Here is a 15,941-nt window from a genome sequence, read left to right on the forward strand (position 1 = left end):
TCCAGCCTGATGCTCTTCCTTATATTAACATTCCTTACATTTAGCTCCATAAACCCTGTCTTACTCCTGCTGCTGTGAACAACTTTGTTTAGAGAGCAGTCCCATCCTACTGAGTGGTAGAGTAAGTCAGCAGCAAAAATGTCTGTAACCTTATTGTACAGACCACAGGAGTAACTCAAGTACATATTCTATGTTAGAATAAATAATCAATACTTGGCCCATGTATAGATTTTACAGTAATGACAAAATATAAACAAGGCATACCCCCTCCCCCCACGCACACATAGCATCAACATAAAAATAAGCATATCTGCATACACATATCTCATCATTTAAGTCATTGCACTTTGCTCAAATTCTTCACTCCATACCATGTATCTCCTGCATAACCCCATTGCAATGCAAGTGCTGCCTAATCTTCAAAACAAAGCTGGGAAACGGTGCTTTCCTAACTACAGAGTAGAACCTGCACTTACACTCAGCACGTTCAGGGGAGCTGGAAGAAGTTCTGCGAGGGACATTATATAACCTTAAAAGGCCATTCTGTGTCAAAGCACATAGTCAGTGGTCAGTCAGTAGTCGGGGGTCACATGACAAACATAGTTGAGTAAAATACAAAGTGCCTGTCATCGGTAACAGTTCATCACACAGGAAGAGACTCCAGAGGGAAGCACACGATGGGACAAGGGCAAGGAGCCTCAGTGGCAAGGACACGAGATGAACCACACTGAGGGAGAGGGGGAGGGGGGCAGGAGGAAGGGGGGGGGGGCAGTAGGAAGGGGAGGGGGGGGCAGTAGGAAGGGGAGGGGGGGGCAGGAGGAAGGGGGGGGGGGGGCAGTAGGAACCCTCTGTCTGTCGGAGGGGTCTTGTTCTAGGGTTGGCGGTTACCATACATCAAAGGGATGATGTAGACAGAGATGTCGTCTCCAGAGCCCAGCCTGTCATTGCTGATCCTCCAGCCTCGGTCCCTCAGCACTCCTCGGGCACGCATGACCAGGTCCTGGGAGGCCATGGTGTACCTGTTTATCAGCAGCAACAGACACATTTAGGTTCCAAAGGGGCCTTTAATCAATCATTGCAAGCAGAAAACTCACCCTAGTTTGTTTTGAATCAACTGTTCTCATTGGCAGATCCCTGGACATACAGTAGTTTGCTATACTTAATAGATGTACTGTACATGTAGGCCCACAAAACAACATAATCCCTGATTATTATGATTTGTTTATCTTGTCATTGCTTTTTTTGGCTACTGACAACACTAGATTAACCACTGTACTGCAGCACTGTGCATCTGAACTCATTTAGTATTCAACAGGCTGCAACATGTGTACACACGTTTCCATCCCCACGTTACTTGAAGCTACAGTATGCCACTGCACTGAAAACTACCCATTGAATTACGCACAAATCGATAAAATTAAACTGACCAATATTTCGTAATTTTCCAGCAAAATATAAGCATCTTGTTAACAGTGGGGTCTTGATTCTAGTGTACATTTATGCTGGAAAATACCATGGAGATGTAAGAACAGCCGCCGCAGCATGATGCTGCCACACATCAGAACGTTATCAAAGTTATCTCCTTTTTATCCGTGCCACCTGTGTAGAGTTTGAAAGCCATTGAGAAAGAAAATATATAAGCGTGCGCACGCACGCGCACGCACGCACACACACATGCGTACACACACACGTACACCCACACATGCACACAATCTTGCCTGTGTAAGTCATCAGGGTCACAGTTGACCAGGAAAGATGTGACTGCTTCAGCTACTTCCTCATTGGACAGGACATCCCAGAGGCCGTCTGTTCCCATAACTAGTACATCATCTGCCCCGTGCTCGTACTGGGTTAGATTGTACACTTTTACCTGAAAATAAACATTTCATATGGTCAGTGACGGCACCATATTTCATTAATAGGCTTTCTGGGAATATAGGAATCAAACCTTACAAATCACTGGAAATGCATGGGCATTGACTGACCTGCTTTTCACTGTCATTCAACTTGAGATATGTCATTGCTATGGAAACCAACGTTTTAACTTTCAAGTGAGACAGGTTATCACAAGAGGAGACCCACACTGAGCCAACTTAAGTGTCCACATACATACACATTAACAAAAAATATCTGGATTCTTTTTTTTTTCTGGGATCCTTTTTCTGGATTTTGTATTTTATTGTTGTATATTCCCTGTTTCCACGCAAGTAAGTAGGGGCATGAGATACAGCACATATGAAGTCAAATATGTGAACAGAGGAAATCAATGAAGTCTGCAGCTTCCTGAACTTCGGCTGAACTCCATGTGTAGTGAATTAAAGATCAAGAGAGTTCAGAAAACAAAGATCTGACACCTTGAAGATGAAGGCTGAGAGATATGAAGTCTTTGAAACTGACAGCCAGGTGGGCATGAGTTTTCTGACAATGGCGAACAGATTCAGTGTGGATCGAAAAAGACTCATGATGGGCTTCTGCTAGCACTTTCAATGTTTACTTTCATTGTGTAAAACTACAATAAAACAAAATAACTAGAGCTGCAACACTCCTTTTCTCTTTCCTATGAAATGTATCTCACCTCGGGACAGCAGGAGAGAAAGGGTTTGATGTAAATGTTTGAATCGTGCACTTTAAGGTCATGGTCACCAAGGCCCCGTGTCACTCCAATAGTGGCCATCACCCGTGCCTAGGACAAAAACACCGTTAGTGCTGCTAAAGGCTCACGTGGTATTACATTGTATTTCTTGACTGTCTTTTGAAGTCAACTTTATGAACATCATGTCTCACTCCACACAATCACTTCTTACCTTCTTTCCTTCTCCATATATTAAAGGAAACTTCAGGTCATCATCGTCAACGGTTTTATATGCCCTAAATAAAGAAAATAAATAATGTGGTCGGATTCTGGATATAGGAGATAAAGTTTTAATAAAATGAGTTTAGGTAAGCACTTTTGATTTGCTGGAATGGGTAGAAAAATGTATAGCTTGTTATTCTAGTATCAGAAACTGAGGGATCAGGCACATTATTCAGATGCCAAATGAGTTGTCCTTTCGAGGGCCTGAAACATAAACTGACAAGCCGTATATGCTAATAAGATCTCTTTCATGTTGGGAAAATGAAAGCGAGAACAAAAGGCCCACTTTCTCCTGTGAGCTCCCTGGAGTGGTATGCAGAGAGTGATATTTATCAAATATTTAACACTGACCAAGTCAACCATGGTCTGATATGAGAACCATTTTACAAAGGATCTAAACAGAAGCATACAGAGATATTTAAGGTGTGCCTTGCCTTTCCTTATTTTAGGGTTTGAAGATGTATTAGTATAAAGTACTGAATTCCTGTCCAAAGTAGGTCTACTGTAAACTGAATTCCTGCCCAATGCAAATCTCAAGAGCATCTCTCAGACACTAAATTGCTTTTATTTATTGTTTGATTTGCATTACTTATTTTAGCTTTATTTACTGGTTAGTGTGTGCTACACCTCACTGTGTGTTCACTGTGTGCTCTGTGTGTTCACTAATTCACGGATGGGATAAATGCAGAGACCAAATTCCTTGTATACGCAAAGTATACTTGGCTGAGAAACCTGATTTACATTTACATTACATTTACATATGATATGTTGGATGGAGTTCGGAATCTTGGAGATGGCCTTGCATCTGCATCTCCCTCCTTCCCCTGCCTTCACTGCTCATGCAGACCTCAAGATGTGGAACAAAAGACCCCAAGGTCATGGACTAACACACAGCAAGTACAGGTGGTTGTACTATTACATAAAAACACCATCAACGCCCTGAACAGACTTACTGCTGATCGTAGTGGTGATTTTGAAACATCCACACACAAAATTATTTTGGCCATTGCCAATGTATCTCAGAATACAGATACGAATTGTATATGTTCCTTTGCTTATCTTATCCGATGTTTAGAGAACACAAACAAAAGTTACCCAACATCACCAATTACTCTGTGAACTTCAACTGGTGTCTGGTTATGGCCTTCACTAGTCCTCTTCACGCAGTCTGTATTCTCCTGCATTGCTCCACCTACAGACCTGATCACGCTCATAGTGTTTTGTAGGGGGACAGTCTGTATTCTCCTGCATTGCTTCACCTACAGACCTGATCAAGTTCATATTCTCCTGCATTGCTCCACCTACAGACCTGATCAAGCTCATAGTGTTTTGTAGGGGGACAGTCTGTATTCTCCTGCATTGCTCCACCTACAGACCTGATCAAGCTCATAGTGTTTTGTAGGGGGAGGCCACAGTAATCAGCATGTCACTCACCAGCCATTCATGGTAAAGTCTCTGTAGAGCATCCTCTTCCCCACCTCTTTCCTCTGCACCCGTCTAGGGAACTCCAAGTGTGTGAACTCCCCTCCCAGCAGGTGAGGCTGCATGAAGCCCTACAAGAGAGTGGAGGGGAGATGGCAGAAAACATCAAACACAAGCAAGATCAAAAGCACCGCGCCAGGTCAGGCGGAAGGCGCGTCCAGGATATTTTCCAACAAAACACACGGATCCTTTGTTGAGTTTAAACAGTAATGACTGGATGAGTGCTTTTCAGTGAATTTTTCCACTTATTTCAAGGGAGAAAAAAGATCATTTTTAAAATAATATAAAAATTACCAGGAACTGCAGTCTCTGTCGCTCTGACTCTGGGGTGAACTCCGTGGACATGGGGATTACCTCTCCGTTTCTGATAATGATGGCCCTGGGGAGGCACGACACGCTCGCTTTAATGAGGCTCAAACGGAGAAACCACAACAGTGTTTTGGGGGGGAAAAATCTACGCTGTGTGCTTCACACCAATGACCACACTCCCACGAGAGCGACATCAGAGAGATGATTTGGAGGTGCCTGGAGTGGACTGTAATCAAGACCCCATTTCACTGGTTGGGGGAGAGACCTGCTCCAGTTCATTTCATGTGTTTAAATAGCACACTGGCAGAGCCACCTAATGAGCTCAGATATACAGCACATGGCCTCCTCCCAGGGGGAGTTATAGTGAAGAGTTATGAGGGCTGAGCATATATTTGGAGCATAACTTTTTATGAGCTGCTTCACATACCCATCACATACCCATTCAGTGATTAACAGTCATACTGGGTTACACAAACATTTAATTTAAACAGAACTCTTAAGTTACATGCTGCACCTGCTAAATGCAGACATCAGACCATTCTGAATCTATTGATGTCCTTGTCATACTCCCACTGAAGAGGCATCTTACCTGCTGTCCCCTGCGTTGGCCACGTAGAGCTTCCCCAGCAGGTACAGTGCAGCCAGGGCAGTGCACCCCCCAGTGATGTTGTACACAGCCTTGTCCCGCTCAATCTGGGAGTCCTAATACACAGAATCACAATCAGCTTCATTGGCCAGGTTCACATACTGTACATGCATACAGGCACAATGTCAAAGATAGGAAGGTGAGGAGAAACACACAGACCCATGATTAGAACGACTCAAGTTTAATAATATTCTATGAAAATGCAGTCTCTGCCCTGGAAACACACATGCACAGACACACGTTAATACACACAAGCACAGACACACATTAATATAGACTATGATATGCACTGAACTTATGTAGTCATCTGTTTTCTACACTGGCAAACCTAAAGCCTTCTAGAGGACTCCACCAGTTCCTCTGTTGCCATACACTCCCAAGTTTTGGAAGGAGAAATTGCACTACGAATAAGACTCAAAGTCACAGGAGTCAACACGTCAATAACTATTGCTCTGTCCACCTGGGTGTTTGACCAGGAGAAAGATAGATGGTTGATGTGTTCTTTGACAGTACAAATCCACGGTATGGTGTAGTGGCTCCCCCTGCTGGCCTTCACTTGGACAGCCGTCCTCTTTTCAATGGACATTTTTCAGAGTGTTTGGAGCTTTCGTCCACTTGTAAAAAAGCACAGTACTGCAGCTCAAACGGATATTTTTTTAAATGCCTTCTTAAGTGAAGATTTTGTACAACGCCGGTTTCGGATCCATGTAGACAAATGAAGACTTTAGAAACAACGACATGAAAAGAGCAACGGCAACAATGGTAATTATGTCAATGGGACATACTGTACGGTCACAATATTATTTCGTTTGTGTTCCAGTGTGTAGGGGGCAGGGCTGGAATTTCACGGCGGCCACAACAGTGGCCTTGGTGCCCTGCATGACTACTTCCCCTTCTTCCCATATTCTGCCTTGTAGGCTATCCGACTGATGCAGCGATTTGAATTTGTAAAAGCGATTGCAAAGCGGTACAAAATATGGCCGCTGCTCAGTCCTGCACATTCTCTCTGCAATAATAAATCACGCTTGTCAATTTGTCTCTCTCCTACTCCATCCCCTACTCTTGCAACTTTTGTGTATGTAAATGAGTGTGTGCATGTGTGCGTTTGCTTTTGAGTATATGTGTGCTTCTCTGTGTATGTTTCCAGCGGGGGGTGGGTGGGGTGACGGATCAAAGGGATCAAAGCGAAAAACAATGGTTCCGTGTCATCCTTGTGGGGCTACATGCCCAACAAGTTTCGTGTACCCTAGTCTTTCAGTGTCCCAGGAATCGTTGACACTAAATTATTAGGGCGATATATATATATTTTTTTACATATGTCATGTGGACAGAATTAAAAAAAATGTGGATGGAAACATATCCATTTAAGAAAGATACCTGGATATAAATAGGGTCTAAACTCAATATCCAACTACACACACACAAACCACTTCCATTTCTGTCACATGCAGAGAGATTAACACCTTATACACTATTAGATACCCAACAATCAACCCAATTCATCCTCTTAAATACAAAGATCAGTTTATTGAGCGTCTTTATCAGACTATGAATGGGTTCTCAGAGGCACAATAGTCCAGTGAGTCACACAGCCACTGGCTGGACGTTCCCCAGACACCAGTCCAACACTCGATTACTTCAGGTGTCTCCAATGAAGACAAAGAGCTGAGTGGACCAGACACAGACAGTCTGAACAGAGGTGCTGTTTGAGGGGCTACAATCCCACCTTTTACCCTGGCTGCTGATCAGCCATCCAATACAGCATCACCGATGAGGACAGGCCTGGTGACCACCTTTTAACTCTGTCAGGTGATTCTCACTCCGAATAACTTTCTTAAATTAGCAATAGATACTTTAAAGATTTATACAGAGTTGTTTCCATTGCCTTTAAGGAAATAACTCAAGGAACAAATGAGATACCATCACCTGTAATAACCTTGAAGGAAGGTCATCAAAAGTGTGAGTATAATCCTGTGACAAGGATTATCCTGCAACAACAACAGTAGTAGTAGTAGTAATTAACCACTTCAGCTGCTCATCTTTGTTAATTCAACAAGATAATTTTTTCATCTTAGTAATGCTATTGCTGTATGTCCTTTACAGTAGACAAAAAACCTTGTGCTGTTGCTTTTATACTGCATTTTATGTAAATATGTATGTAAATATGTCATACCGGTATTTTTTAGATTATACCACTATGTGAACATACAATACCATCTAGTGGTCATATCAGAAATTATTTCAGGTGTACAGGGCAACTCAGTAGTTCCGATGAACACTATGGCTTAGACCACAACTCACTGGAAGATAGAAGTAATGCAATTAAGGGCATTAAGGAAACGGAAGGTCAGAAAACGAAACAGGACGCAATCACACGTGAGTGCACTCACCATTTCAGTGACACATCAGAGTAATGACAAGCTACTGATACTGAATATGGGAGATCCTGAGACTCAAATGTCAAGCACAGTGCAAAGAACCACAGGAGCTCTATTTCTGTTCCTCTGCAACAGTAGGAATGGAATTATTAAAGAGGGAGTATCTGTCGTAATAAAGCCTTGTCACTACCCATCAGCATACACTGAAGAAATTAACAGCCCACCTACTTGAAATACTGTGCTACATATGACTATGGAGAAAGGAGAAGGGAGTGGAAAATGCAGTGTTTGGTTTGGAAAGGTGCTACAGCATGACCCTATGAGGACAATAAAAAGATTCCATTATTTTCTTAAGGGCAGAGGAAATGACTCACTTTTTTCCCATTTTAATCACACTCGTTCTACAAAAGGCTACTCTAATCACTCATTTTGATCATATGGCTAATTGTTGACTGGCTATTTGAAATTGTGAAATCCCCTTCATGTAGAAAACTAAAAGGAGCCTGTGTGAGCTGGATGTAAGCATCACCTGTACAGAGATGGCAAGATGTTTGTAGAACATCCAGAGCACTAACCTGACTCTCGCCAGATGAATTTTGTTCCTCTTAGCTCCACTCACATCGAAGCCAACCCGTGACGCTGAGAACAGTCTCACAGTCGCTTCTATGCTACGTAACATCTATGAAACTCCCGCCCTGCGTCCTGATTGGCTCTACCATACAATCTGGTGCCGAAATCACTCTCAACGGAACCGATCCCAGATGGATGTGAGTGGAGCTAGGCGCAGCTAGGGCGGAACGAAATTCATCTGGGGAGAGTGAGGTTACCAGAGCACACCCTCGCTAAGAGGTCTTGAGTGACAGCTGCCCTTACCATCTCTTTGAAGGCGTTCTCCAGGGCTCCGACCACCAGACTCTCATGCTGGATCTTCTTCTCGGTGTAGAAGCGTGGAGGAGGAGTGCAGGGGGACCCTGGGGCCCCGGCGGCCCCTCTGAGGGAGGCGGCGCGTGTGAGGGCCCGATTGGTCCCTGGCGTCGGGTGGTTGTTGGGCTCCTCTCCCAGGCAGGTGGGGGGTAGGCAAGAGAAGTTGCGCAACACGTCTAAAACGTCTTGCAGCTGCTCCACAATGTGATGCTGCATTAACTTGGAGGCAACCACGGCTGCCCCTGAGCCCGCATGTCCATCAAACAGGCCCCAGTAGTGAAATACCAGTCCCTCAGAGTCCTGCAGGCAAACACACATACCCACACAGACACAACACGTTATGACTGGGTTTATTTATACACCACAAACCTCTCTCTCTCTCTCTCTCTCTCTCTGATAACACATTAGCAAAGGGCAACTGACTGCACATATGTGCTGTGTTATGTAACATGTATGCATGATGCCTCACCACAGTCAGCCCGCTGTAAACATTAGATATCAGCAGGAACGCAACATGCAATCAAATTCAATTATCTGTATGGAAAATGTGCTGGATTGGCAGATTGGTGACCGCTGCTTCCAGTATGACAAGAGCATCTGTGCCATCTAATGGAGAGCCTCTAAGCGCTGGCACATATCCATTAGGAAGAGAGAACCGTATGTTTGTCCCTAGAGAGGCATCTATAAGAGGATTATCATACACATATGACGATCAACTGAATAAACATCAATTTATACGAGTGTTACGATTAACAGTGAGGCTCCCTATATCTGTGGCATAGACAGTAATGAAGTGGCATAAAAGATTGCCACTTCAGGTTTCATCAGCGATAAAGGGATCTATTGTAATGTTCAAGCCCTCTGTCAGGTCGCATCTGTGGAAATATGTCTGCAGGGGAGAGAGGCATAAAAGAGGGGGTAGATCAAAAGGTTACCAGAAGGTCGCTAGAGCTCTTAGAATAATGACTTGCTCTCAGCTCTCACTGTGTTAAGCACAGAACAGTGTGGAAAGGTTCCAGTCATCTTCGTAGGACACACAGTGAATTGTTTAAACAAAACTGGACTTAATGAATGTGTGAGCAATACATCAGAGGGTGATGTCATGCGTGATAACAAATGCATGACTTTCAAGCAGAGGGCGTTGGATGGATTTAGTGGAGCAGAAATGTCTTTTTGCCCTCACAGATCCTCACACAGTGGCCATTAGAAAATTCCCATGCTTCACCCATCAATATTATAGCTACCAATGTAGTCCACTCCCTCACTGATAAATACTACACATCTTCACAACAAGACATGCTAGACATCTGTTCTTTTTTTTAAATATGACTGCATTACCATGGGATCAGTCACAAGTCTTAAAGAAATATTAAGAATGGCAGGAACATTAAGTTTTAAACGTTAGAAGTAGTTTCCCTAGAGCTGGGCAGAGACTATGATTTTTCTGTACAACTGTCTATTTATTTCAGTCTTTAGTCATACCACAATGACAAAGGGCCATTAGTGGCACATTCATCTGTGCAATCTGGGTGTACAGGGCACTTGAGCGCTTACTCCACCGTTTCTCTCGTTCTTCTCAAAGAGAGGAAAACAAGATGGAGATTTTATCACAAGTACTATACAGAAATACCAGGGGAGTTGTCATCAGCTAAGACCAAAATCATGCTGTCCGTTCCTTCGTAGCCTCTCAACAAATATCAAAGGTCACAAAAGCCTATGAGAATCACAAGGAACATCTGGCTGTCGGTCTGCGTCTGGCTCAATTGAAGATGAGGTAACATACTATTCATGTAAAACTTAAAGGGACAAACAGAATAAAGATTTTGCAGCTTTGTGTATCAAGCCATATACCATACATCATAACGATAGCTGTGAAGCCACCTGGTCAAGACATATAGCATACATCATAACGATAGCTGTGAAGCTACCTGGTCAAGACATATAGCATACATCATAACGACAGCTGTGAAGCCACCTGGTCAAGACATATAAGTATAAGTAAGTATATATACTCTTTTGATCCCGTGAGGGGAAATTTGGTCTCTGCATTTATCCCAATCCGTGAATTAGTGAAACACACTCAGCACACAGTGAACACACAGTGAGGTGAAGCACACACTAATCCCGGCGCAGTGAGCTGCCTGCAACAACAGCGGCGCTCGGGGAGCAGTGAAAGGTTAGGTGCCTTGCTCAAGGGCACTTCAGCCCTGCCTACTGGTCGGGGTTCGAACCGGCAACCCTCCGGTTACAAGTCTGAAGTGCTAACCAGTAGGCCATGGCTGCCCCTGTATATACCATACATCATAACGATAGCTGTGAAGCCACCTGGTCAAGACATATAGCATACATCATAACGATAGCTGTGAAGCCACCTGGTCAAGACATATAACATACATCATAACGACAGCTGTGAAGCCACTCTGGTCAAGCTTCTAACTGCTTTTGCACTTTATGGCTACAGGAGATAACAGGAATGTCCTATGTGCTGGAATTAAGTACAGTATTCTGCCAATACAGATACCATTGCTACCAGTCCTCCGGCCTGAAAAGATGTTGATATAACTTATTTTCAACACTTGTTGCTTTCTTAATGTTTGTCTTTTAAACAAGTTTCTTTTTGTATTTGTATTTGTACTTGTATTTGCATTGGTTTACTGGAAGCAACACATTCATTTTATTCCATTAAATGCAACAATGCACCAGATGTCAACGTCTGTGTTAGAAAGTTAGCAGCATTTAAAAAGAAAGAACTGATGACGGGAAGCATTAAGCAGCAACATCTGTTTTACCCAGTAATTCCTTTCCCTGATAACAATGGTGGGGTGCCATACAACTGGCATTAACCGAGTATGAACAATCAATGTCTAATCCTAAGCAACCACGTAGAATCCTTGTGGTTGTGTATCCAGCACCTCCAATTTACCTCTGCTCTAACATCAACAAGACTGTAAACCTCTGTAAGCTCATCAGAGATCATAAAGTACGTCATTATGGTGTGTCTGTCTGGCATTGTCTGAAAATGTCCATTAGTTCTAATTGAAACGGATGTGTGTGTGTGTGCCTGTTCTCCCTCACCGGCTGCTCCCTGAGACTGAGGCCCTCTCCGCTGGGCAGAGAAGATCTCCTCTTGGCTGTGGGGGTTCTGCTGGGGGTGGAGCAGCCTCCTGTTGAGCGCTTCGGCACCACCACCACCTCGCAGCACGCCTGGTCCTCATTAAGAGAGCTCTTCCCTGCATTTATCACCCTACAAGAGAAAACACACATCAAAAAAACATGACTCACAACAATGTGCGCACACAAGTGCGCACACACACACACACACATACACACACACACACACACAGCCCTACAACTCTAATCCCATACTAGCCACATTAGCCACCCACCAAGAGCCAAGGATCCCTGGAAGTTTTCAGAAAAACACCAAACACACATCACAAACCAACACCAACCAAACCCAGACAAATCAACACATTTATTACCTTGCAAGAACAAACATACCGGTACATCAGGCATGCACTCAACCCTAACGCTAACCTCCAGATCAGATCAACACCAAAACATCAACAAAAATGCATTAAGCCGGGCTAAGAACCGAAGATCTGTGGTAGTGGTAACAAACAAAGCAACAGGTTCAGTACAAGCTACTGTGCAACCAATTACTGCTGTGCAACTAGCGCCTTTCTTGAAAATCTACCCGTTTCACCTTCAAGAATAAAGAAGTCCTTCTACAAACAAGAACCATTCACATGCACTGCCTGGAATTTGCAGGTGGGAGTCATGACCGCAGCATTTCAAATAGAATAGAGGGATATTTTCAAAGTGGAATGCAACAGTCCTGTCCAAAACCAGGGAAACTCTACACAGAGGACACTACTCTATACTGCACCACCCTGTTTATTCCAAGGTGAATGAAAACACACCTGCCCAAGATGAGATTATACTGGATCTCTTCCTTCTGTTATTCCTGTTAGGGGACTAATTCAGTCTAATAAATGGCATTTTACTAGTAGTATCCCTCAACTGTAAGCTGTTTAGTCCCTCACTAAAAGGATTTCATTTTCTGATATGCTTTCTCTTAATTATGGTTTCAATATGTATTATCTATTCATTTTATTTATGTTTACTTGTATAGCAAATAGTTTTTTTCTCAAAGTGCAAGACACTTTGGTCAACTCTTGTTGTTTTGATGTGGTACCGTTGTGAGAAAGAGTCAGTGAATTACAATGACTGATCAAATCCACTCATGTGAATGCTTTTGGGTTATCTGATAAAATCCAAACTAATGCAAACAAACTCTAATGAACAATTTCACATTTTACAATGTTCAAATGTGGTGATTATATGGTCATATATTTTCTTGCTGGAAGCTGCTAAAATGCCATCTTTCTAAACTAGTGCTAATCATGAATCATGAGGGTAATACATTTCAAAAGGACTATTAAAGCAACACCAAAGAGTTTTTTGTAGGCTACCTTAAAAGAATGTTTCCAAAATCGTTTCAGTGGTTAATCAATTCGTAACAGGGTGAACACTTCTGCATTCGCTTCGCGGCCCTCTCTCTAACCGCACTATGTCCGTTTGCCAGATCGGGTAGCGGTTCTGTAGTTCGATGGAATGAGACATAAGAAACTACAAATTTGACTTGCATCTGATGTCGCAATACATCGTACTTTCATAAAATCATGCAACATATTCTACCTTGTCTGACATCATTATTTGCAAAGCCAGTGCGGGGTAAACAATTAGCATGCGTGCGACAGAGGAAAAGTTATTTGGTGTTACTTTAAAGTGATACTAACTGAATTTCAGAAACCTCTTTTTTTTGTTCATTTCAATAAAACCACAGAAGTATGATGTCATTGATGACAACAGCTTCATCAGTGACAGATGGATGTACGGAGTGAATTGAGAGAGTGGCAGGTCTATTCTTAGTCCGGATCGGTGGGTGTCTGCTAGCACTGAGCCTATTATCCCCCTACAGCAGTCTGTTTGTCAAACAATCAGCACAGTGCAGTTGCAAACAGGACCAAGATACATGTGCTCTCATAAAGAACACAAACTGAAGACAAAGAAAAGGCAAGCAATGACCATCAGAAGTCAGCCTATATCATACAGTAAAACACAACCTGCTTAACTGTCATTTAAAAGAAGGTGTTAGTTGTAAATAGTTATGTTTAATATAGAGGTGTGATGAACTGTAACAAGCACAGCAAACAAAATAAACAGTATACTACTACTATAGTATGGATATCAAGGCTGAGAATATTAGACTATTCATCATTCTGCATCCCATACGTTTTCATCCCTACTACATTACTGAGCAGTCTGATATACTGGGGTTGCTCCTTTGGGCCCATGATCTGAGTTCATACTTGTGACTTCACTTCTGCACAGAGAAATACTGGTTGGAGCATCACTTATCCTTTTGCCATGAGCAACACAAGTTACTGAGCAAACAGATTACTTTCTCTCTCCCTCTCTCTAATATTGCCTACACTATCACTTAATCTAAATAATGATTAGGCTAAGATACTGCACTGCAAGCATTGCATCGTGGTTTAAGCTTACTTGATCATTTTTAGCCTTGTAATCACTAAATTCTATATTTTCCCTGTGTTTAAAATGTGCATGACAAACAAAACAAAAATGCTAAGAGAAGGACAGGAGGATAGGCCCTGTGTGACGCAACTAACCACACGCAGACGCTTGTTGATGTTAAGGACTTGAACTCTCCATTCTGATGAGTGATAACATACTTCTTGGTGATAAAATGTAATGTATTTCTGACGTTTGAGTACAATAAAGAAATGACCCGCGTTTGGTCGTTTAGTTCATTAGTAATTGACACATCAGGCATTGTCTACAACATGTAGGCTGCATTGCAAAAGCAGTAATTTTGCATAAACAACGCCAGCATCCTGACTATACTGCGCAGCAAGTAGACATACATGCACTCAGAAGCAATTTTTCAAGACTGTATGCATACAACTCACTGAGGAACAGGTGCCATAAATAACATAATTCCCTTCAGCTGCAGGATTCTCACGGGACCACAGTTTCTTTGAATCACGCGATGCTTGCAGGATACCTATAGCACCTCTCCATAAATGATTGGTGCATGCATATTATGGGAAGACAAATCACTTGAGCAAAACAGATGCAACACTTGAACAGTCGGCTGCAGACTGAAACGGCAGGTCATTATGGGTTATATCTTACAGCTAGGTTAGTCTGCTTCCGAAGCCGTAGGCTATAGCGGATCGCACTTAGTATAAGATGGACGTAGAATAGCCTACTCACTCTGCGTAACCGGTAGCCCATGGCAATCTTTTAGATTCTTTCAAAATGAGGATGGGACGAGCGATATGATCTGCGGAGCACTCTATTTCATCCGGTGACAGCCCAAGAAACTCAGGTCTCATGTAAGGGAATTTCAGTGGCAGGTCTACGCCACTGAGGTGGTCACCGTTGGAAGCACCAGCCATGATGCCTCCCATAAAATTGGCCACTGCAGATTTCACCCGTGTGAGCATGTTGGCACCGCGCCGTGTATCCGTGCGATGCGTTGCACGGCTTCCCTTCCCCGAATTTCCCCCCAGCTCGGCAATGCGTTTGGACCACAGCACGATGCAGAAAAATTAATCCCAGTCCAAGGCTCATTCAGTAGCTGCAAGAGATCTCGTGAACGCGGAAATGCTTACTTACGATTAGCGGTCATGTGACAGAAGGACAGGATTTGGTCTCAGGACTACGGTTTTAGCTCTGTCTGACAGCTGTGGGTAAAGGTAACTTCACCTGGAGACACTGTACAAGATACCCCTACATATTTACTTAGTGAGAAAATTGAAATGCAGTGGAATATATTTTGTTTTAGAATTGATGCATAGATGCTCTGAACGACTCCTTCTCTCTTTCTATCTCTCTCTCTCGCTCGTGTGCGCGCGCGCGCCCCTTCACACACGTCCGCGCGCACACACTGAGCCAAGAATTTCAGGGAAAACTAAATAGTTTGCATCAAGGCATCCTACCTCAAAGGACGTTCATTCAGTGTGTCTTGACAAGGACAGACATCAAAGCCTCATAACCTCACCACACGTGTAGGCTACTTCAAGGAAAAGTACGGCCCCTTCTGTTCTCCATTTACACCAATTCCTTAGGATGGATAGATAGATAGATAGATAGATAGATACTTCATTCATCCCAAGGGAGATGGTAGAGTGTGTGCAATGGTGATAGTGAATGTAACATAATAGAATTGCTCGACAAACAAGAAAGAAATAATATACGTTAAGAACAATATAACAAGGAATAAGATGTAGATGTAAGAAAGTCAGGTGGACAGCAG

The 15,941-nt window shown here is 43.0% G+C and overlaps 1 protein-coding gene across 1 annotated transcript; it reads right to left on the bottom strand.

Annotated features, from left to right (window-relative positions):
- Positions 1 to 871: 871 nt before the first annotated feature.
- LOC143135922 (protein phosphatase 1H-like) lies at positions 872 to 15,129 on the bottom strand. The gene is made up of 10 exons (XM_076296284.1): positions 14,897 to 15,129; positions 11,669 to 11,837; positions 8,543 to 8,893; positions 5,235 to 5,347; positions 4,631 to 4,715; positions 4,289 to 4,407; positions 2,805 to 2,868; positions 2,576 to 2,683; positions 1,719 to 1,870; positions 872 to 1,019 (listed from the first exon to the last, which is right to left on the bottom strand). Exons 1-10 carry the CDS (start codon positions 15,127 to 15,129, stop codon positions 872 to 874), a joined length of 1,542 nt encoding a protein of 513 aa, XP_076152399.1.
- Positions 15,130 to 15,941: the final 812 nt, after the last annotated feature.

This window comes from Alosa pseudoharengus, unplaced genomic scaffold (assembly GCF_046254945.1).
Source record: "Alosa pseudoharengus isolate Yale_2024_CS ecotype anadromous, Long Island Sound unplaced genomic scaffold, YU_APseudo_1.1 YU_APseudo_1.1_scf_20, whole genome shotgun sequence".
Classification (NCBI taxonomy): Eukaryota; Metazoa; Chordata; class Actinopteri; order Clupeiformes; family Clupeidae; genus Alosa; species Alosa pseudoharengus.

Bases quoted from the DNA above. Each gene is read 5' to 3' on its own strand.
- LOC143135922 (XM_076296284.1), bottom strand. From the start codon at position 15,129: ATGCTCACACGGGTGAAATCTGCAGTGGCCAATTTTATGGGAGGCATC. The intron at 11,838-14,896 runs GTGAGTAGGCTA...TTTCTCTTGTAG, and splicing joins TGGGCTACCGGTTACGCAGA to GGTGATAAATGCAGGGAAGA. The intron at 5,348-8,542 runs GTAAGGGCAGCT...TCTGTGTATTAG, and splicing joins AGAACGCCTTCAAAGAGATG to GACTCCCAGATTGAGCGGGA.